General features: G+C 42.4%; 1 protein-coding gene across 11 annotated transcripts in view; it reads left to right on the top strand.

Moving 5' to 3' along the window:
• LDAH (lipid droplet associated hydrolase) overlaps positions 1 to 19,438 on the top strand; it is a 142,184-nt gene extending 122,746 nt beyond the window's left edge. For 2 of the 11 annotated variants that reach the window (XR_001337811.4, XM_014343784.4), the window contains 2 exons: positions 1,833 to 1,915; positions 10,378 to 12,739. Coding sequence is in view for 3 of the 11 variants with exons in the window: in XM_014343784.4 (XP_014199270.1) it covers positions 1,833 to 1,915; positions 10,378 to 10,404 (110 nt within the window). In the remaining 8 variants the exon portion in view is untranslated. Of the gene's footprint in view, positions 1 to 1,832; positions 1,916 to 9,447; positions 12,740 to 16,388; positions 18,411 to 18,544 lie in introns of those variants that run through there. The other 9 variants (XR_004669735.3, XR_010109214.1, XR_001337810.4 and 6 more) reach the window with 9 other exon arrangements.
• Positions 19,439 to 23,284: the final 3,846 nt, after the last annotated feature.

Consider the following 23,284-nt stretch of genomic DNA (forward strand, 5'->3'; position numbering starts at 1 on the left):
AAAATAAGATATAAACATGTTGAGAAGATGGCAGGAAGGAATGGTAGGGCTGTAAAAGGGAGCTAAATCCTCATCTTTCATAGCAACTCAGCAAGGGTAATCAATAAGTTATCAAGAAATGACAAGATGATCGTAAGTGTTTAGAGGTTTGAAGATAACTGGTGGAAGGACAGCTAAAAGAGTTCAGAGAGGCTTCCTCTAGGAAACGGGTCTAGAAATGGGAAATGATGGAAAAGGAAACTATGGTTTGGCACTACAACCATTTCTGTGATATTTGATATGAAACTATATATGTGTGTGTGTGTTACCTTGATAAAACTTTAAACAAGGAAAGCAGAGGCAAAATGTAAAAATTAATAATCTGGGAGCTGGGTGCAGTGGCTCATGCCTGTAATCCCAGCACTTTGAGAGGCCAAGGCAGGCGGATCTTCCGAGGTCAGGAGTTCAAGACCAGCCTGACCAACATGGTGAAACCCTGTCTCTACTAAAAATACAAAATTAGCTGAGCGTGGTGGCGCATGCCTGTAATCCCAGCTACTCTGGAGGCTGAGGCAGGAGAATTGCTTGAACCTGGGAGGTGGTCGTGAGCCATGATCGTGCCATTGCCCTCCAGCCCGGGCAACAAAGAGCGAAACTCCATCTCAAAAAATAATAATAATCTGGAACTAAAATTCCAGATGGTTGAAGCAACAGGGATGGAGGCAGGATGGGAGGAAGGCATGGGGAAAGTGCAAGTATGCTAAGGTCATGCCTTGTTTAGATGAGTAATTCCAGACAGCAAGAGAAAATAAAAAGTAAGTTTGCAGTTTTTAGGTAAGGCTAACCACTAGATAAATAAAAATGGAATTTATACTTTCAGATTGTTAATGAAAAGAAATTTGTTAAATCCTGGGTGGGGAGGAAAATTCATCATTCACACTAAAGAGGCAGAAATAACAAGAAAGCGTAGGGTATATAAAGCAAGATGACTGGCATCAGACCAAAGAGCTTTGATCTCAATATATGTGAATATGTTTAGTCCTTCTATTTAAGAAACAGAGACTTTCAAACTGCATTTTTAAGGAAGTCCACTTACATGATTTCAAGAGACATACTTGAAACAAAATGACAAAAGATTGAAAATGAAGGGAAGGACAGATGCTGGCAAAAAAGAAAGCAAGATAAGAATAATAATACTAGCCAAAATGGAATTCAAGGTACAAAGCGTTGAATGAAAATTTTCTTACCAGTACAAGAAAGCCACATAAACTCATGTTATCTCTGGCGTTCTTCCTCTTTCCTAGGTATTTGACATCTTGAAAGTGAGCATCACTTTGCTTATTTTGCAGCCAGTGTAATGGGACTAACCCTATTGAAAACTCCTGGAGATCTTTAAACGTATTTTTAAAGATAAATAATCCTTTTAGTTGTTTCCTTTAAAAAAAAAAGCCAGTATATTTTCATGTTAGTAACTGTTTGCATTTTCTTGGTATACATGATTTATTGGTAACAATTTGTACTTCTAAGCCTTAAATCGAAATAGCACATATTGGTCTGGTAAAATTGCACACACCATCTGCTGTGGTATCTGACATTGGGCTGTGGAACTGTTAAACTTTTGCTATGGAGAAGCCAGATGAGATTGGAAGAAGGTTCTTTTAAATGAAATGCTCTTGTTTCCAGAGACTGTGTGCATGTTGCCTGACTCACATTCCTCTGTTGGCCTCACCAGTATCTCTCATCAGATAGCACGTGCCAAAAGAAAGGAGGAACATGAATTTACTAAAATTAATTTGAAATTTGTGTTTGTTCTATATATTCTAAATGTTTGACTTTTTATTTTTTAAATGTAGCTAATGCTGCCTACCTTGGGGGCCAAGAAATGATGGAGGTGGTGAAGAGAGATGACGAAACCATAAAGGAGCATTTATGTAAGGTAATCACTTTAGTGCTGCAAGGGGATAGAAAATAAGTAGATGGGCAGAGATACTTAACTGAGGGCAAAGGACTAGAACTAGTTAGAATCTGTAAGACTTTAAGGTTTGGTAGAATGACATAGAGTTCTACTTCCAGTTAAAATTGAAATTATCCCTTAAAGTTGTGTAGAGAGTAGTAAAGCTAATTGCATAATAACTTATTTTTTTAATCACCTGTTTTTGTTGAATTAATTTTAGAATCAATACTTTTCTATTTTGTCAATGCATTTTAGCCTCTCTAGGCCTTCTACTGAGAAAACTCCATAATATTTATAGAATAAATAATGTCGGAATATAAATGAAACAGTGGAAAATACATTATATGTTATATGATCTCATGACTAGTGAGCCTTTCTTATTCTCTAATGTGTTAGAGTAGGAATGTCCTGCTCTGACCCTAAGACCAGTTTTGTGAAATATTCAACATTTGGGAGTTATGCTGCAAATACTAGAATCTTGCACACACACATTTGGAAGCACCAATCTCTGAAACTATAAGAGTAGGGTTTAATATATGTCTAAGGTCACCCTAGAATTTGGATGACTGTGGTACTCCTGTGGCATCATTTGTCTGGCTGTCCATTCTGAGTAGGACAGAACTGTACTAATATTATAGCCACTAGCCACATGTGGTTATTTGTGGCTAGCCTTAATTGAGTTGTACCATAAGTGTAAAACACACATTGGATTTCAAAAGTTTAGTTCCCCCAGAAGCAAAGTATTTCATTAATTTTTATATTGATTACCTGTTGAAATGATACTACCTTAGATATAGTGGATTAAGTAAAACATATTATTAAAAGTAATTTCACCCATTCCTTTATACTTTTTTAAACATTGTAACTAGGAAATTCTAAAATTGCATATGTACCTTGCTTTATACTTCTGTTGGACAGCATTAGTCTTAAACTTTACAATTGGTGCTGAACTATGATACCTGCTGAAATGATCCCTGCTGAGTGGCAAACTCTCATAGGACTCAGGAGCAATCCACAAGTGAAATACGAGATAACCCACTGGACTTAGAATGTCTTTATAAACCTTGATACATTTGACTTAAACTTTTCTACATTGTTAATTCTTAATTCCATAACCTCCCAATACAGTTATCTTAAAACAAGAAGTGTATATGTTCTTAAAATTTTTTTTTTAGAATATTGAAAATACTCACCCGGAGAGGACTTTTGAAAATGCCAGTGTGTTTTTGTCTCATGGCCGTAGTGGTCATCATATTTCTGAAATAGCAATTGGCTAGAGATTGAAATTTGGAAATGAGAAGGAAGCCCTCACTAGCTGAAGGGAGAGTGCTGGGGCCTCAGGAGGGCCCCCTCTCCAGGACTTTCAGCTACTTCCAGTCATTGAGCGATGTGAAAATATAAGAAAAACAGTATTTTATTTTTCATTTAAACTATAAGTGAATCTGTTTCAAAAATGCATTTAAGTTCTTCCAGGTTGGGAGTTCATAAAAACAGCTCAACTCTCAGTTAATAATAAGACTGGCAGATGCTCACTTCCAAAATTCACACTTGCTGAACAACTAGACCCATCATGTGTCAGAGCCTGCCTTACCACCTGTGGAAGCCAGCTGCTGTAAAATACTCATCATTTCTGGATTCAGCTTGTGTGTTGTGCTCAGAAAAAGGTCAAAGAAAGGTGCTAACTTATTCCTGTCCCAAGTGAAATCCATATGCAAGTGTAATCATTCCCAGATAGAGGGCTGTTCATGGTAATTATGTCAGGACTGTAAGTTTACTGAAATTTTATGGGGAAATACAGGGGTGTAATGGTAAATGGTAGACATTTCAAGGTTAGTATTAACACACAGTCACAGGAATAAACTTTTTCAACTCCAGGCAATAGTTTTGTTTTTGAGATAGCATTAAATATACTTCTAGAATATGGGGAAACAAAGCATTGTTTCATTTAATCATGCAAAACTACCTTGCAGTTAATTCATTATCCTTTCTACCAGCAAAATTCAAGCTCTCCACTAGAATAATACAATTACAGCTCCTAAGTGAAACTAGGTACAGAGAGACAGGAAGTTTATTGCAACTTTTTGTTTCTGTAATAAAAAGAGGAAACATGCTGTAACTTAATATTGGTAGAAGTTGAATCAACATATGTCCCAGTCTGCTTGAGAAAATAAGGAAACTTAAAAGTGCACATAGTTCTAGGAAGATAGTGGGCATTGCCTCCTGCCTTCCAAACACCCCCGATAACTGGTCAAACTAAAACCAATGCCCGGGATTAGAAATATTCCTATTTAGGTATCTTAATCGAGGATACTCTTTCCCATTTCCACCCAAACAAAGGCGTTCAGAAACTTCAGAACTATCCAGGACTGTCCAGTGCGAATAGTCATCGAGCCACACATTTTGTTGAAAAATCATTTCCTGTATCTCAGCTATTCAACTAAAAATAGTTCTGAAAAATATATCTTTGTGCCATCCAGCCAGAATGCCACAGGAAAGTTAGTCTAAAAATAAGCTTTCTACTGTATCATGCAGACAGCTTTCTACTTCTTTCTCCTCCCCAAGAGAACTATCATACCATAATCTACAGGCTTTGGTTCTAAATCCAAATTTTCTACCACTGGATTTCCATTTGACACAAGAAGAGAGCTTTTTATATGCTTGAGGAAAATGGGCATTTTTAGCTCTAAAAGATCTGTTGAGCTGATTATCCTCCTTCTGAGGTCCAGTGACTTTATACACAGTATTGGACATAAAGTAATTTATTTTATTAAAATAATTTTTCTTTCCTGGAGCAAATATAACAGACTCATGGTTGTTTCCAAAGGAATATACCATGGTTTATGGCATCATAGGTTATTTCTTTTTCCTTTTTTTGTTTTTTTGAGACAGAGTCTTGCACTGTTGCCCAGGCTAGAGTGCAGTGGCACGATCTCGGCTCACTGCAACCTCCACTTCCCGGGTTCAAGCGATTTTCTTGCCTCAGCCTCCCGAGTAGCTGGGATTACAGGTACCCGCCACCATACCCAGCTAATTTTTACTAGAGACAGGGTTTCACCATGTTGGTCAGGCTGGTCTCAAACTCCTGACCTTGTGATTTACCCGCCTCAGCCTCCCAAGGTGCTGGGATTACAGGCATGAGCCACTGCGCCCGGCCTATAGGTTATTTTGTCATTTGACTAAATCCTGCTTGTCTAGTGTCATCCCCAAGAGGCCTTCCCAGTCCTTGGTTTTGGTTAGATGTTACTCCCCTATGTAAAGTTATATTGCATTTATCACACAGTATTTAAACAATCAACCTTCACCTTTCCCCACGTTGAGGTAAGGAGCTGTGCCTTCTTCATCTTAATATCCCCTAGGGCCTAGCATAATTCATACCTGGTAAACAGTCAGTAAATATGTGCTAGACAGATGGATAGATGGGGACGCCATTAACTAGAGTGTGGATTCTAAACCTTTTTTGTGCCATGCATCTCTTTCGCTGTCTCATAAAGCTTTTGGATTCTACTCACAATGATGTTCTTAAGTGCATAAAATACACAAGATTACAAAAGAAAGAAGTTGTTGGATAATGAGATATAATAGCAGTCAGAATTTTTTTTTTAATTTGTAATGATAAGTATAATGTTTTAGTTACCTTGAGCAAGTTAGTGTGATTTAAAAATACTTATCATTTTTATAGATGACAAAATATAGGCATTACTAATATTGTAGCTTGTTGCCTGTATTCCTAATTGAAAGAAATACTAAATTTTGGTTAGAGATCAATAAAAGTAAACATGTAAATTTTTCCCAAGTTTACATAACCCCTTCTCCAAACCTCTGGACCTGTACACCGCAAGCAAAGAAGCCCTGCGTTAGAGAAACTAGAAAAGGTTAGGTAGCATGATGTTGTGGCTTAGGCACTGGCCTGAGAACAAAAAGTCATGATATGCCACACTGAAGAGACTGTTTTGGGGAGCTATTGAAGGGTCTAAGCATGGGGGTAACAGGGTGACAGTCAAAACATTTGACAACCATGTGATATAGGGATTGACCAATCAGAATGTATGCCAGCTATGAACAGCCAGTTCAGGGGCACCAGTTCATATCAGTTAGCCCTAGGAATTTGGTGAGATTAACAAATGAGAGGGATTATTTTGAGGGCAAATGTGTGGTATAATACTAGAAAAGGATGAAATATGAGTTGGGGAGCCTGTTTACAAAGCTTTTATAAGAACTAAGGCATTGGGATTGAAGATGGAAAGATTTAGGAGATAGAATCAAAGGTACTGAGTACTAACAGGATATTGGGGAATGGAGATGGAGGAATCTAAGATTATTTCTTTGTATCTGGACTTGGTAATAAGACAGGGAATATGGGAAGAGAAGCAGCAGCAAGTTATGGGAGATGGCTGAACAAGTGGTTCATTTTGGTACTTGTATTTGAGACGCCAGTGGGACATGCAAGTGGATCCGTGTCTGGCAGGCCCTGGATGTATGGGTGTAAAGCTTAGAAAGGTATTTGAGGCTGACTTTTGGTTGGGGAGTGATGAGGCTGTAGTTAAAGCCAAGAGCATGGGTAATAGCAGCCTAAAGAAGTATACAGAATAAGGAGAGAAGACTTCTAATGATTGATCACTGGGGAACCCAGCTTAAGGGTTGGGAGGAAGACGAGGAGCCACTGAATGAATAAGATGGGAGGTAAGAAGGGTGGGAATGAGAACCAGGATGAAATAAACCAAGGGAAGAGAATCAACTGTGCATTTTCGCCACCCCAATCCCAGTTTGTCTGGAAACCTCTGGAGTATTCTCTGTTTTATGAGGCACCTGGTGTGTCAGAGGCAAATAAGAGGTCAGCACTCCCTTGTTCTGTCACTGTTCTAAGCCATAAGGGATGCATGTCTCATTCATTGAAAAGTGAACTCATGTTTGGTTTATAAACTTGAAGTTTTCATTTCAAACCCACTTAGGGGGGGAATTCTAAACTGCCATGACCACGTTTGGCCCAGGCTTATGGAAACAGCTGGTGTGTGCTACTGCCAGACTGAATCTGAGCATCACTGTCAGTAAGTAGGAATCTGAAATTGCTCCAAAGAGAACACATGAAGTGCAGCTTTCAGATGAAGTTAGGCAGTGGTAGGGGGGCTGCCTGTAAGGTGGTGCTGCCCCTGCCCCCAGAGGGCCAGGCCAGGGCTACAGTGTGGCTTGGGAAAGGGGCAAGTGTCCTCAAGAACAGGAACTCCTCTGCTGTTGCTCTCTCCCCATCCTTCTTAGCCTGCCTTAGCCCAAAGGTGTGTGTTGCCTTTGGGAGCAAACCTTGTGCAGTTGTTTGCAGATCGGGGCATGCAAATCCTTCTGACATGCACATGTCCTGCCTGCTGCAGCATAGGAAATGCTCCCTGGACCAGCTCACCAGGCCTGCCTTTCCGCCAAGCCTCGGTATTCTGAAACGGATTGTGTTAGTTCTGCCTGTTTAATTTGAAGCCTGTCCAGAATGTCATAATCATCCTGAAAATAGATAGGTTTGTTTTTATCTCAATATTATGACCTTGAAAGCTTTATTTGGGCAATTGTGTTAGCACACCCTGGGGTTCTGCAGTGGAGCCTGGTGACTGAGGGGAGGCAAACGTGCTGGAGAGCTGGGCTCCCAGAGTCTCAGCCAAGCTTCAAACACCAAATCCACCCTTGTTCATGACCCTGCTTAAGTTACCGGACCTCACTGTGCCTCCTTTATTCATCAATAAAATGGTTAATAATAGTATCTAGCCTCATACAGCTATTCCAAAAATATGCTATAATTCATACCTTGTAATTCAGACCTTATAAGAGTATCTCCACCGGGCACGGTGGCTCACGCCTGTAATCCCAGCACTTTGGGAGGCCGAGGCGGGTGGATCATGAGGTCAGGAGTTCGAGACCAGCCTGGCCAACATGGTGAAACCCCGTCTCCACTAAAAATACAAATATTAGCCGGGCATGGTGGTGCATGCCTATAGTCCCAGCTACTCGGGAGGCTGAGGCAGAATTGCTTGAACCCAGGAGGGGGAGGTTGCAGTGAGCCAAGATCATGCTACTGCACTCCAGCCTGGGCAACAGAGCGAGACTCCGTCTCAAAAAAAAAAAAGAAAGAGTGTCTGGAATGCACTAAGCATTCAATAAATGTTTTTATTACTATTACAAAGTTAGTTATAGCCTAGTTATGCTTCTAAGCACTTTAAAAAGACTATTTGCCTAACTGTTCCTCTTCTCACATCCCCTTTTCAGATACTTTCATTGTGTTAATGAAAGGTATTAGTGATGCTGAGTATGTGGCCAAGAGACCCCGGAATGCCCAATGCCATTCTAAATAACAGCCACCACTCCCCATAAGATGCCTCAAGGAGCTGTTGTATAGGAACCATAATGAGGGGAAAACACAATAGTACTTGATTTTTACCAAGGCTTGGGCCCATTATTCTAGTCCAGAGAAGTCTGATGAACTGGACTTAGCCTTTCTCTCAGTTAGTTGAGTAAAACCATTCCAGTACATTTGCCCCCTTCTTGGGGCACAGATCCAGGGAAAGACAGAAACACAGAAGGAGACTGGCGCTCAGGGCCTCTTACTTTGCCAGAGGGCCTCACCAGAGGAAAGCAGAGGCCCTGGGTTAGCATCTCAGTGCAGTCTCACGTGAGAAAGAGACAAGCCAGTCACTTGATGGCCTCATGGCTTGTATGTGGGAGGGAGAGGATCCTGGCCCTTTACATGTTAGCCACACAGAAAGGAGAGTGCTGCTCTGCACACCACTGTATACACAGATGGTTGTTCCAGCTACTGGAGAGTGAGCCACACAGTGCCCCATAGGACCTACTCCTCCTTTGGCACTCCCATTCCCACCGCTCCCCTCTGTGCCTGCAGAGAGAAGCAGGGTTCGTGGGCCGGAAGCATTTGTGTTTTCACCTCCATCCTCAGCCACTTTTTAAAAATCTTTGGAGATTTCAGTTCTCATTTTCTCAAGAACGGTAGTTGAGCCAGTTAGGAATAAACAGAAGAGAGGAAACAAGGTAACTGGAAAAACTGAAGTCCCTAAACCATCTCCCTTTCTTTAGCAATTCTGCAAGTTCCTAAAAACAGAGGCTCAGAAAGACTGCAGTGAAATGTTGACACTTTGCAGCTGCCTGTGTCCCCGACAGGGATAAGATTTTTTAAGTAACTGAAAGGAGATGCTTATATCACAGAATCGGTTTCCTTTAACATCGCAAGATTGGGGCTTACATGTCTTTGACTCTGAGGGGAGGGGAGAAGTGGAAGCCTGCTGCTGTCATCCAGACTGTCTGGACTCTCCCCAGAAATGGTCATGCATTGGAGGACCTAACAGTTTATATCCCGAGCCCGGGAAAGCTTCAAGGGGATGAAAACAGGAAATAAAGGTAGGGTAGGGGGCCCTAGCTGGGAAGTAGGGGGCCTATATGTGTAGGTACTAATTTGATCCCTTGGTATTCAACCGACTGCTTTATATCTGACCTTTTGCTTTCTTCACAAACAATGAAACAAGCAGAAAACCTGCTCTGTGCGAATTATTTCAAAGAAGGAAAGAAAACCTGGAGAAAGCAGGAATGACATATTTTTCTTAGACCTCTGGAAGAAAGGCCGAGAAGATAGATCTCTCTGAGAATCTGTGTCACTCCTCTTTGGTCACTGTCTCTAGTGCTGGCTTCCTGGTTGCCCTGCCATGCAGCGTAAGCTGCCAGGGAGCTACAGCTGTTGATGAAGTGCTAACAGAAAGCCTTGCATTGCTCAGAAAAGCGGTGGGCATTACCTTCACTGCTGCAAGAACCCACAGGCTCACCCTGTGAGCTCACCAGGAAGAAAAGTAACTCCCAGAATGTCGGTGCCTTTCTTCATTTGGAAGATGCTCAACCAAGGATAGCCAAAGAGCACTATAGCTTAGGCTCCAGGTCTCCTTTATGAGGAAAAGTAGGTTTTATTATAAAAGTGGAAGTACAGAATCCACACCAAGAACTGACTGTTAGTGGCGGCTTGAGGATAGGGATGTGCTTCACTGTTTATTTGGTTGGCGACTTATCTTCTACCCCACCTGTCTTTCTCTACAATCATGTCTGGGGAATATGACATGTACATTTTTTAGATAATGAGTAAGTATATGGTAAAACAACTTTGCTTTATATTTTAAAAAATGTTTAATACTTATACATTTTCTGAGCCTATGTCAAAAACAACTTATCAGAATAGAATATATTTTCTCAAAGGCTAATGTAAGGTCATGTGGATTCTTTTTCCTTGACCAGGGCACAGCTCCCACGCCACCCAGCCCACCATTGCCCAGTCTGTGTCGAGGAGCTCCCTTTGTCCTCACCTGTAAAGAGCAGCCTTTAAGAGTGCCCACCATGTGGAAAGCACTTGATACACTTTGTTTTCCAGTCCTCAGCACTAGCCCACTGGTAACTAGTTCTGTCTTACTTTACAGATGAGTAAACAGGCACAGGGAAGCTAAGTAACTGGTCCAGGCTCACAGCACCAATAAATGGCAGAACCAAGATTCCAGTCCAGGTGGATATGGCTCAGGGACCTGTACAGTCTTAACACTGTACTCACTGCACTACGCTCTTCCTGGCTGCATAAGGAGCTTGAGTAGTTTCACAAATTACTTTAGAATAATATAAATACAATTATTTTACCACACTGTGATATGAAGACATTATAAGAAGCCCTTTCACCCTCAGCATGACACCCCCAGAAATGCCGTTTACCACCCTGCTCAGGCCTGCACTATATCACAAAACAGGCATCCCACAAATTGACTACCCAAAGTAGTCTGTGCCGAAGGCTCATCAAGCTGGATTTCTCGTTGGAAACATTTCAAGTTGTATTGATGAGATATCGTTTGTACCAAACTTGGCTTCGTGGTGAATTATGATTTAAAGAGCTTCTAAAATTCAGTTTATCCATAAGGTTAACACCAACAACAAATGTATATATGCAAAAATATATAGAGATGCAAAACTTACATTTTATTAGCCCTTTTATTCCTGTAATGCCTGTAGTCCTACTGTCCTATTGAATAGACAGATAATTCAGATAGAGATTTTTATGTGTGGCTTTTAAAATTGTTATTATTTTAAGATGTTGCTATGTCATTGAAAGTGAGTTTTGTCATTAGCTAAATCATAAGATGCTTCTAATATTTCTTTGTTCTTACTATAAATCCTCTATTAGTAATGCATAAAAGCGTGCAACTCCAAATGTATACTAAAACAAAGCTTTGTTCATGTTCACTCCCTCAGGGCAGAATTTGGGTTTTCCTGCTTTGGGGTCCCGTAGGGCTTTGTCCATACCTCTGTCTGCCTGTTGTATTTAAGAGCCAGTTTATACAGGCCTGTTCTCTCGCCTAGTCTGTGAGCTGTTCCAGGGCAGAGACCATCTTACACACTTCTGAATGTCAGCCACTTAGCCCAGTACCAGATATGGGATGGAATCAGAGTCATTTTTGGTGGAACTCATTTTAATCTATCAGCTTCAGCAATTCACTGTCCAACAGTGCCGTTTGTAGACCCCCCAAAAAGTGGGGAAAAAAAAAAAACACACAGAAGAAAAGACAGATGTGGGGACAAGCTGCAGCAACCTGCAGGGATATTTTAGGAGGGCCCTGTCTCCTTAGGTGCACATTAAACAGTTAAAGGGAAGTTCATCTATAAGCCCAGAGACCATAGTAACCATAAATCCACTTTCCTGCGGAAAACACAGGAGGAAAAGCCAAAGCATGGTTCTGGAGAATCAAAATCTAGACTGAAAAAAAGTTAAATTTTGTGCTTAATAGAAAACAATGGGTTACTTAACATGACAATTTGGAAACAGAAAAATTTCTATCTCAATAATGTATACTTTTTATCAACTCTCATGAGTTCCAAAAGAAGTGCTAAGGATAAATAAACTACAGGAAATAATTTATTTTCTTCTAAACCTTTGAATGTAAACATCCTGCTGATTGCCTGCGATTCTTTGTTAACAGTTCCAGTACTTTCATGGCAGTTATCACCCCCATGACACACAGTGCCTCAGAAGAGCTACATAGACTGTGAGAAGGCTTTCAGTAAAGGTAGTTGGGAAGGCTGGGTGCTGTGGCTCATGCCTGTAATTTCAGTACTTTGTGAGGGTGAGGTGGGTGGATCACTTGAGCCCAGGAGTTGGAGACCAGCCTGGGAAACATAGGGAGACTTCGTCTCTACAAAAAAAAAATTAAAAATTAGCTGAGCATGGTGGCATGCGCTTGTGGTTCCAGCTACCCTGGAAGCTGATGTGCGAAGGTCACTTGAGCTCGGGAGGTCAAGGCTCCAGTAAGCTGAGATCACACCACTGCACTCTAGACTGGGCCCAGAGTAAGACTGTCTCAGAATAAAAAAGTAAATAAAAATAAAGGTGGCTGTGTTAGCTCCTGTTGACAACTCTCACACTCTATTAGTTTTCATATCCAGTTTAAGACCTGCCAGTTGTCAGGTTTTATGTTTTTATAACGGGTCTATTTACTGGAATTGTAAGTAGTAGCAAAAGGTACAAGTTAGGAATGTTGTCTGTGGATTTGTAGCCCAGCTCTTCAATGCAAAATTGCTTGAAATAAGCAAGTTAATCTTGATAAGCCTCAATTTCCTTTTCTGTAAAATATAGATACAATACTTTCCTTAGAGTATTGTTGTGAGGATACAATGAGATAATACATAGAAAGTGCTTACTTAGCACAGAGCCTGGCCATTGCTCTCGGCCCATTGGTTCATCATGGTGCATTGCAATTCATTTTTGCATACCAATAAATAAAGAGTATGCACTGTTAACCACTATGTTTTTGGTGTCCAGTTGTTTCTCTTTCTTTCTACTTCACCCCTCCTCCCCCATCCCCCGCCAGTGCCACCACACACTCCATACTTTCTCATTTTCCTATTCAGGGCTGCAGGTGCAGAGTTCTCTGGTCAGATCTATTGCCTGTGATTTATAATTTATAGGGAAAAGGAAGTATCTCAAGCCAGTGTATGTAAAGGCATTAGATAACCATGTGTTTTACTTGTAAGCCAAGACTTTCATAGGAAGCCCTTTAGAGAATATATAGCCTGAAAAAGAACTTGTAAAAGAAAACAAAATTTTACAAAACGTGAGCCCACCCCCATCATCAGTTAGGCGTTTAACCAAATGGGGCCCACTTCAAACGGTTAAGGATTGTAGAGAATCGAGAAATAAAATCAGATAAGCATACGGGAGGTCTAGACTTCTCACTGTTCTGCTGTCTTGAACACTGACACCACTCTTTGTTGAGGTTCCTAGCACATGCCTTGGACAGTGTGTGCCCCATAATTACTTGGACATATTTGTCTCTTGATACCCTGAGGTGGGTGTCGGGTCCCTTAATCCATGTTGATCACCCCTGCTCAAATCACTGCCTTAACTGCATGTACGGGGATGGTGTTTGCTCAGTGCTGAGGGCTTATCAAGCTGGACTTCTCATTGGAAACATTTCAAGTTGTAATTGCGTCACAGAAAAGTAAATGGTACGTTCTTCATGGAAACAGTCTTTGAAATGTCAGACAGAAAGCAACAGTGGTGCATACAGTGAGGCTTTTCTTGTTGAGGAGACTGTGTTAGATGAGGTCTTTTCTGTCTGGCTTTCCTTTGAGCTGACTGCCATTATCGTAGGACTTCACACTGTAGCTTGTACTGGAGTGAGGGTCCTAGAGTAGCTTTCTCAGGGTCCAGTGATCTTGAGGCGAGAGCATGCCCTGCAGCAGAGGAACAGACCTGACGGGTATGAACCCAAGTCTGACTTTCCAGATTTCTCAGCAGTGTTCCCTGCTCTGAGGAAGTGCTGAGTAACTGCATGGCGACTGTTCCCTATCCTATTTCCTGAATACAATCGAAAAGATTGCTGGTGGTAAATATAGGGAGTAGCTTAGAGAGAGCCTAATGTTATCAGCACTATTGGTAGATAATTAATACCTGCAAATAGTTTGTACTCTTGACAGTATTTCAAGGCAAAGCTATAGCAGGGTAGTTGCTGAGAGATCTGGGGAAACGTGTTTTTCTACTAGTGGAAAGAATAGTCTCCCACTGGTTGTGAGGTTGCAGCATTTTAGAGCTACAGAAAGAGCTGAGACCAGGAAGAAGAACTAGGCAACTGCTAGGCTCTCATTTTCTCTAGGAAGCAAAAGAAGTTCTTACTCTGCTAAGAACCATGGCAAAATGAATTCTGGCTTTAGGGGCTTTGGAATGCCCAGAAATGGTTGGAGTGAGGAAAAGTAGGAGAATGCAAAGAATGAATTAAGTGATAAATCTGTAAGTTGCAGGTCCTCTGCAGCATGCAAAACTGGAACCCCAGGTAACAACCAAGAAAACCTCCATGAAGCTGGAATACTATGCAGTCATAAAAAAGGATGAGTTCATGTCCTTTGCAGGGACATGGATGAAGCTGGAAACCATCATTCTCAGCAAACTGACACAGGAACAGAAAACCAGACATGGCATGTTCTCACTCATAAGTGGGAGCTGAACAATGAGAACACATGGACACAGGGAGGGGAACATCACACACCGGGGCCTGTTAGGGGATGGGGGGTAGGGGAGGGATAGCATTAGGAGAAATACCTAATGTAGATGACGGGTTGATGGGTACAGCAAACCACCGTGGCACGTGTATACCTATGTAACAAACCTGCACACTCTGCACATGTCCCAGAATTTGAAGTATAATTAAACAAACAAAAAAAGGAAACCTCCATGAAGCAATTCAGAGTAAGTCTGCCACTTGAGGTTTACTTGTTCATGATTTACTCTCTGGAGTCCTATGTTAAATTTTTTCCTCTATAAAGTGTTTTTAACTAACCATCTAAATATTGGTTAAGGCATCATGTTATTGTAATAAAGGCCATTGTTTTTGTAAGATCAGTCTCATCTGTCCCATATTCAGGTCATGGATTTAATAATTGATACACTAAAACTATCCAGTAAGCAATAACGCCTATTTCCCCGCACTCTCCTCCCCCACCACTTGATCACCTCCAATTCTTCTTCTTCTTGTGGCCAGAGTGGTTTTCCTGACATAGGGACCTGAGCATGTCACTTCATTGTGCAGTCTTTTTTGGCTTGTGGACTTCGGGATAAAGTGCAACCTCCTTGGCATGCATAGAAGATGCTGTCCATGACCTCATCCCTCTCTGCCTCTCCAGTCTTATCTCCCACCACCCTATATTCCAGCCATGTGGAATTCCAGTTCCCCACACATGCCATGCTCTTTCAAGCTTGGTTTGCTTGGTCTTCTCCCCAGAGTGTGCTCCCCCAGCTTGAAGACTCAACTGAGGCATCAACTCTGGGGAATCTTTCCTGCCTACTACTTCTGACCAGCTGCACCTCACCTGAGCTCTCAAATTGTCTTGTATACATGGGGTCCCCTTCTCCCCTCCCCCAAGACTGTCTTATCTCTATTTTCCAGGTTCCTAATACAAAGTAGGTGCTCCATTTGTATTTGATGAACAAAGGAATGAGTAAGCAATTCAGTGTCTGAATGAAGGAGCACATTTGGTATATTAGGGAAGCTGCAAGTGACTACAGCTGGCCAACTAGGGGCTGGAGCCAGGCATAGCTCTGTCTTTCAGTGATAACAGAGGTCAAAGGGTCCTTAAGATTTAGTTCTTGGTTTTTGTAGAAATTGCCACTATCTGTTCTTCTGAATATAAGATGTTGCTTTGTTGCCTTTATTTTTAGAACTAACAGAACTAGAACATAGCAGTTTTTCAGTGAAACACAGCAGCCTAGAGCAATATACATATATATCACATGCAGGTTTAGGTAGATATCCATTCAGGGTCTTAGTAATGCCACAGAGGAGGCTCTGTCTCCATTCAGCTGCTTGCTGTCAATTGAAGTATGATTATTCCACTTCCCCACTGAATCAACATACAGGCTACATAGAGGCTTTTCTTAGAAATGTCATAAACTCTCTCAGGATTCTGATCACATTTCATCAGCTACATTGGAAAGCCTGAGTCTATCTGATCTGTGTTTGTATTCATTCAACAAATACATCCCATATGACTACCATGTGGCTATTTGGAAACAACTAAGTTTATTAACTGGTCACTAGTCATTCGGTGACTATGTCTCAATAACTCTCTTCGTCATCCTCACCGGCCTTCATTCCACTGTCCATCCCAACCTTAGTACACAAAACTTTCCTGGTAAGTCGTTTCAGTGAATTATGAGGGATCTATCACACAAGAGCCTCCCAGCATGGGGATCTTCCCACCAAATTCTTCTAAGTGCACTCCTGTACATCGTGAAGCCTTGCTGCCTTGAGAGAGCCACACTCTGGAGAGAGCTTAGGGACTAGCTCCCAGGGTCAGGCATAGGTGCTGTCCTCAGAGCACTGCCAGCTGCTGGTGTCGTATCTGTGTCAGGAAGGGAACCTGTTTTCTAATAAAAGGTTTTTGTCTTGTCTTTCAGCTTACATTTTATTATGGTACTATAGATCCTTGGTGTCCAAAAGAATACTATGAAGACATTAAGAAGGATTTTCCAGAAGGAGACATTCGACTCTGTGAGAAAAACATACCTCATGCTTTCATCACCCATTTTAACCAGGAAATGGCAGACATGATTGCTGACTCCCTAAAGGATGACTTGTCCAAAATGTAAATTGGCCTGAGGAACAAGCCCCCACTGCCAGTACATGGAGGCAGTCAGTGTACTAGACTTAGTAGGTAAATGTTTAATTTTGAAGACTGATATTAGAAATGAAGAAAGTGAGAACCTTTGTCTTACAAACCAACTCTCCGCTCGCCATGTTATAGGCTGAAGTAAACATTCCATAGGTTTAACCATACATTTTCCAAGACTCAGGGAACACAGTGATCTACACAGAGTCTTGTGTTTGCACAAGATGCCCAGTGGCACCATATGGTTTATTTTGGTAGGCAGGATCTTTGCAGATGAAAAAAAAATCTACATGTACTTGATTTTAATTGAGTTACATTGTAGAATAGGCTCTTCTGGAGGAAATTATGAAATACCTACTAGAAAATGTAAAATAAATCAGTGAATGTTAAGAGTATAGTTAGATATGTGAAGTGTATGAGATTATGACAAGGATACACTCATGTTCCAGGAGCAGGAAGTGAACCTGGGTCTCCTGTAAGACAGAAGATGAAGATGAGCCCAGGCTAACTTAGCACAGAATGGCTGAGATCATCAATGTGACGTCTAATGTACCTGCACTAGACAGAGAATAAAGTTCACCAGACATTACTCTGGTCAGCTAACCAGATAAAGAATTGTTGAAGGACCCCAACTGTGCCTCCTGCCACAGGACAACCAGCAAGTTCTATGCTGAGCCTTAGCCTGCCAGGTTATAAGCTCCCTGCAGGCTCCTCCTCTCCAGAGCCAGGTTGGAGAGGCACTTGGGCTGTCCCAAAGCAGGCTTGGATGTGCCAACGTACAGTTGCTCCTTCTGTAATTCTTGCACTAAAACTCCATTAAAGACCATCAATGAGCCAAATAGTGTGCTAGCCATTGAGGATGGAGTTCTTAGCTACTTAATGATTCTTTTCTTCTGGAAATCTTCTAGTGAATAATTTTTAAAAGCTTCTTTTAAACTGCTCAGTAAAACATTGCCATACATTAACTCTCCATTTCTGCATTAACTTCGTTTGCTGGAAAGAAATTATTTTGTTAATGAACCAAACCCAGCCATTAAGTTACGTGAATTCACCTTCTCTAGACACATTGAGGTATGGCAGAGAAGACACATATTCCCTGGCCTAGAGTGGGCTGACAATATTGCTGCCTCCCCTAAATTGACTCAATCTTGAGAACCACATACTGCAGTGACAGTTGATGATGGATCAGAAATATTCCTTTCTCTCCTAGAGGAAATCCCTCATGGCATTATCATTCCCTAAGGACAATGAGATGTCCCTCCGCTCAAATCCTAAAGCCCCCTGATGAAAGATTTGGCTCTGATTTGCTGCCAACTTATTGGTAAGTGCTGAATGAGTTACTGTGCTTTGGCATAGCTTCTACATCACAGCAAGTGACTTCTCAGAGGGGAAAAGCCAAGCTCCAGACAAGGAGTGCTGTTAGCCCAAGGGGAAGAGCTAATAGATACATAGGCCGTAAGCACAGGGCTGTACACAGATCCTTTATTGGCATCTGCATGAGAGGCCTAGAAATCGGATGTTAGAAGCTAGGAATCATGGCTCTGAGTGCCTTGCATACAGGAGATACTCACTGATACTAAATCAAGGCATGTAAACAATACTGGGTAAATCATACCTACCAGAATAAAGAGTAACATTCAGAGCTTTTCTTTTAGCTGTTATTTTAAATGTTACTCCATATTTCAAAAGTCTGCACGTATGAAATTGTGTCTTATTTCTGGTTTTTAGAGCCTAAGAAAGATACTCATTCTTAATTCCTATTTATCATCTGAAAACCAAATGAATTTTTGAAATAAATGTTTTACCAGCATTTCTGACCTGGTCTGGCCTGATCTCTGTGTTGGGCAAGAGAGGGTACAATTTGAGCAGTTCTCCTGAGTTAGACTCGGCTCAAAGTCTCTCTTTTAAAGTGAAAAGCCACCTTTCTCATTGCTTTTTTCATAGGTGGAAGAATCAGATTTCAAGAGACTGAAGTTCATTCTGTTTCATTAGGGATTAGACTAAAATGGACAAACAGTGGAAGAAATCCATTTTCCAGAAGCACCTCTGCCTATATGTCCCAGTCAACCACATGGATGGTCTTTGTGAAAGTTTTAACTTCCTGCAGAGTTACCGAGTGCTCAGCGATTGAGCTTTGACCACACCCGTGTTTGTTCCTAGTCTGTTCCCAGCCATAAGAATCTCCACAAGCCCTCTGTGGCTTGTGTGGCCTGATGTCCATGGCCACCAAGGGCCTCTCACCATACGCTTCTCCACTCAACCTTTGGAGAGACACGGACCACCAAAGGCTTGATTTTTCTTCATCCTACATTATATTCAAAACAAGCAGGCTGGGTGCCGTAGCTCACACCTGTGATCCCAGCACTTTGGGAGGATGAGCTGGGAAGATCGCTTGAGGCTAGGAGTTTGAGACCAGCCTGTGCAAAAAACGAGACCTCATGTCTAAAATAATTTTTAAAAAAGAGCAAAAAAAAAAGCAATTTCAGATTAAAGGAGACTGAAGAGACATGACAATTGGATACAACATCTGATTCTGAATTGGATGTTTTTGTTATAAAAGACATTGTTGAGACAATTTGCACAACTTGAATGAGGTCTGAAGATTAGCTGGGAGTAAGATGCCACTGTTAATTTTCTGATTTCAGTGGTTGTACTGGGAAGAAGTAAGAGAGTGTCCTTGTTTGTACTGGAGACACTGAGGTATCTGGGGGTGAGGTGCATCATGTCTGTTTACTGTCAGATGGTTGAGGGGAAAATAATGTTCTTTGTACTTGCAGATTTTTTGGAAGTTTGAGATGTTTTAGAATTTGTAAAAATAATTATTTTTAAAACCCCACCATGCTATCTCCTGCATCCGTGTCTCATTGCTTCTGTTCCAAAAAGGCTATTTCCTCTTGTACGCAGTAAATGAAGACCTGGGTTCAAATCCCAGATCTGTCATTTGTTAGGTTTGTGACATAAGACTTCACCTCCCTGAGTCCCCCAGCTCCTCATTTTTTTTTTTAATGGAGATAAAATGAGGTCATGCATATAGCATTTAGTATGTTGCCTGGCATATGGTAGATGCTCTATAAAATGGTACCTAAAGGAGGATAGCAAACTTGTTTTTCCTTTTTTCCTTTCATTTCTCTTCTCTTTAGTATAGCAGAGGACCCTGTGGTATCTCAGTCCCTGCACTGTTTCACCAGACTTGTAACTTGATTCTAGCAGTCAGCATCTTGGCTGTTACGCAGGGATAACACTTGCTCACCTGGCTCAGCTTTCTGGCCTCAGCCCATGCAGGCCTCCCTGCACACAGCCCAGGATGTTCTAACAGTCGATTTAGAAAAGATGCGGGAAGCAAAGCATTTCTTAGATGGCGTGAGACATCTTCATCCCTGGCCTTCTCTTGCAGAAGAGAAAAGGCGAGGATATATTTGGGCTGCTCCTTCCCTTAGGGGTGGGCCTTAGGGAGAGGTTGGAGGCTGGGACTGAGTGTGCTCTGTGAACAAATACATCTGTGGGACCTTGAATGAAGCTCTTCTGCAGGAGTGCTGAGGACAGCAAAGCTCATATGAGTGTTCTTCTAATCACTTTTTAAGAGGATTGAGATTCCTGCCTGTGCCCCATACAGACATGGGTAAGTGATCACATTGGCCCAGGTGAGGAGTGTCTGTGGGACATGGGTCTGGCCCCTCCCACCAGGCTGAAGGCATCTCTAGAGCAAGACTGGCATCACTGAGTGTGATGCTGGGTGAGCATCCTCAGAGCACGAACGAGGGCCAAAGAAAGCTCTGGGTGGTTCTATGGTTCTATAAAGGGTTCTATAAAGACAAAGCTTTTGGAAGAGAGAAGAGGATGAGGTTGCCCCTAGTCCTAGAAGGGCAGGTAGAACTTGGATAGGTGGTTTGGAATAGATGAGAGCTAATCCAGATAAGGAGTCTGCTGCTCACCCCTGCACCTTCACAGTGTCTCACTTAGGCCTCCCAATCCTGTGATGTTCTGACTATGCCCATTATGCAGATTACCACTGAGGTGCCTTGCTAAGGACCTCACAGTTAATAGATGACAGAGCTGGGGTTCTGCTGTAGTTGCACATGTCCTCCAAAGTTCCTGTGTTAGCGACTTAATCCCCAGTGCAACTATTGGGAGGTGTCTGAGTCATGAGGGCCCTTCCCTCCTGAATGGATTAATGCCAGTGATAAAAAGCCACGATATTAGGCTGCAAGTTTGATCTCTTGTTCTCTCATGCTCTCTTGCCCTTCCACCTTTTGCCAGGGAGGATGCAGCACAAAGGTCCTCACCAGATGCCAGCCCCTCAATCTTGGACTTTCCGGCCTCCAGAACTGTAAGAAATAAATCTCTTCTTTATAAATTACCCAGTCTCTGATATTCCATTATAGCAACAGAAAATGAACTAAGCCAGATTCCAATTCAGGCCTGTACTCCAGAGCCACCACTTCATCCCCTTTTTCCATTGCATCATGCTGCCTCCTGGAGGCCACAGTGGTCAAGCCTAGCAAAAGTGGAGAGCCGGGAAAGAGAGTCAGGCAAAGGGCAAATGAGGACCCGATTGACAGAAGAAGTGACGAGTAGATCGTTGGTAACAAATGAGTAGTTTTAAAAGAATGAAAGCTATAACAGAGACCAGTTTTCAGACGGCAAAAAAATGCATCAGGCAGTGGATTGAGAGAAAGCAAGCCCACATGCTGGGAGTCAGTGCTGTGGCTGCAGCCACATGGCCAGCACCTCTGCAACTCTTCCATAGCCACCTGGTCTTATGCCAGGCAGAGGAGCTTCCTGTGGACTCCTCTGTACAGGAATCACTGCTCCAGCTTTGATTACACCCATCCTCTACCCCACCCCATGAGACGTGGCCTAAAATACCAACTGCTCCTGCCTCCCAGAGCGGTCCTTCCCACCCTTCCATGCCCTGCCAGTCTTCATGACCCCTGGCCTTGCCTGTGTCTACTGAATGACTTATCATTGCTGCGGGATTGTGTCTCTGCAGTCTGCTCCTCCCTGCCTCCACCAACACCCCTTCTCTCAGGAGAGTCCTAGAAGATGACCTTCTGTCTTAGTCATCTCTGTGCTGTCAGGGCATATCAAATATGGCCTGCTACACAGGGTAGTCTATAAATTTTGTTATCTAAATTAATAAAAAGTTTCTACCATACCTAATAGGCAAGCTGTGAAAAAGTGCAATGCTCACATTGGGTCGGACTACCAGGAAATCACATCTCCGGGCTTCTTCATCTTAAAACTGACACATCAGTGGGAGTGCAGACATGGACACTTGCTCTTTTATCCCTTAAGTGTTTCCCCAGCAGAGCTGTGCACAACTGGGTCAGATAGATTCAAGGATGTCTGAATCTTTGCAGACTGTTTGTGTCTGGCACTGGGGGACTGCAAGGAAGCAAGGCCACTATCCCTTGTGTCCCATTCATCTTGTCTGATATGGCTGCAACTGTTACTTCCATTCTTCTACAATTAGAAAACCTCTGGAGTTTGGGTATTAGCAACTACCAAATATGTAGTTTATTATTTGCTGAGCACTAACCCCGCGCAGCACCCCGAGTGGGAATTACAGCAACAATACACATGACTGTGCTCTGGGATAATCGAGCATTTTCATTTTGTGTTGCATTCCTCAAACATTCTGGCAAAGGGGCCTGTGCTGACCTCCCCACATTGGGACAGATTTCCTTGCTGGGTAAGTCTATGGGAAAATTCCTCTTCCCTGGGATGAGAATGTGACCCTGTGACTGGGCGTCCATTACAGCCAGGGGGTGCGGTGCACCTGCAGGGTCTCCCTCCCTCACAGAGGGACTAGAATCCCGCCTCTGCAAATCCATCCAGCTCAGGCTCTGCAGAACATCTGGGCTTCCTCCTACTGGCCACTGTGAAGGGCCGCGCACCTGCATGTGATTAGGACTCGGCAGACACCCACAGCCTATAGGGCTGCATGCTGGTGGCACCTCACAGTGGACAAGTTTCTCCCCAGATCATTGTCCTTTCTGAGCGGATGAGTCACAGGGTTCCTAGGACACAAGAGCACATGCATCCATGACCACGTTGGGCACCACCCTCAATGGAACAGCAGTTGGAGGCATCTTTGCCTTGGCCTGCTTGGAAATGAGCAGGCATCAGAGGCAGATCCAGGACCTGACAGGACCAGGGAAGGAGTGGAGAAGTCAATCTTGGCTGCCTTTACCATTAGTCATGGACGGGCCTTTTAGATTTGCTCTTATCAGTGTCTGGGAAATTGGATAAAATTTTTAATGCCACTCCCAACTTTCCTTTCTCCCTGTAACTACTCCTCTACTGAATGTGTACTCTAACCACAGAATGCTGTGGTAGGTCAAATGGAGACTGAAAAATAAGAAAATGAAAAATGGACCAAAGATGCTTATAAACAAAGCATGACAAGACATTCCAGTTTTCGATGGCAGGGTCATAGAACCTACACATTGATTGTACCTGCCAAATGAGTTAGTTGAAAAGGGAACACAATTTCTCTTCCAAAGGAGAGACTCCTTTATTTATAATAGGAAATCGAGTGGTGAAAAGAAAGCAGGCTTTCTTGATCTTTCACCAGAGAGAGAAAGTCACATAACCACAGGGACCTGCATTAACAAACTGGGATATTGAATTCACCATGAACATGGGCTGCCATCACTGACGAAAAGGTGGGTCACTCCAGCA

The sequence above is a fragment of the Pan paniscus genome, chromosome 12, assembly GCF_029289425.2.
Source record: "Pan paniscus chromosome 12, NHGRI_mPanPan1-v2.0_pri, whole genome shotgun sequence".
NCBI lineage: Eukaryota > Metazoa > Chordata > Mammalia > Primates > Hominidae > Pan > Pan paniscus.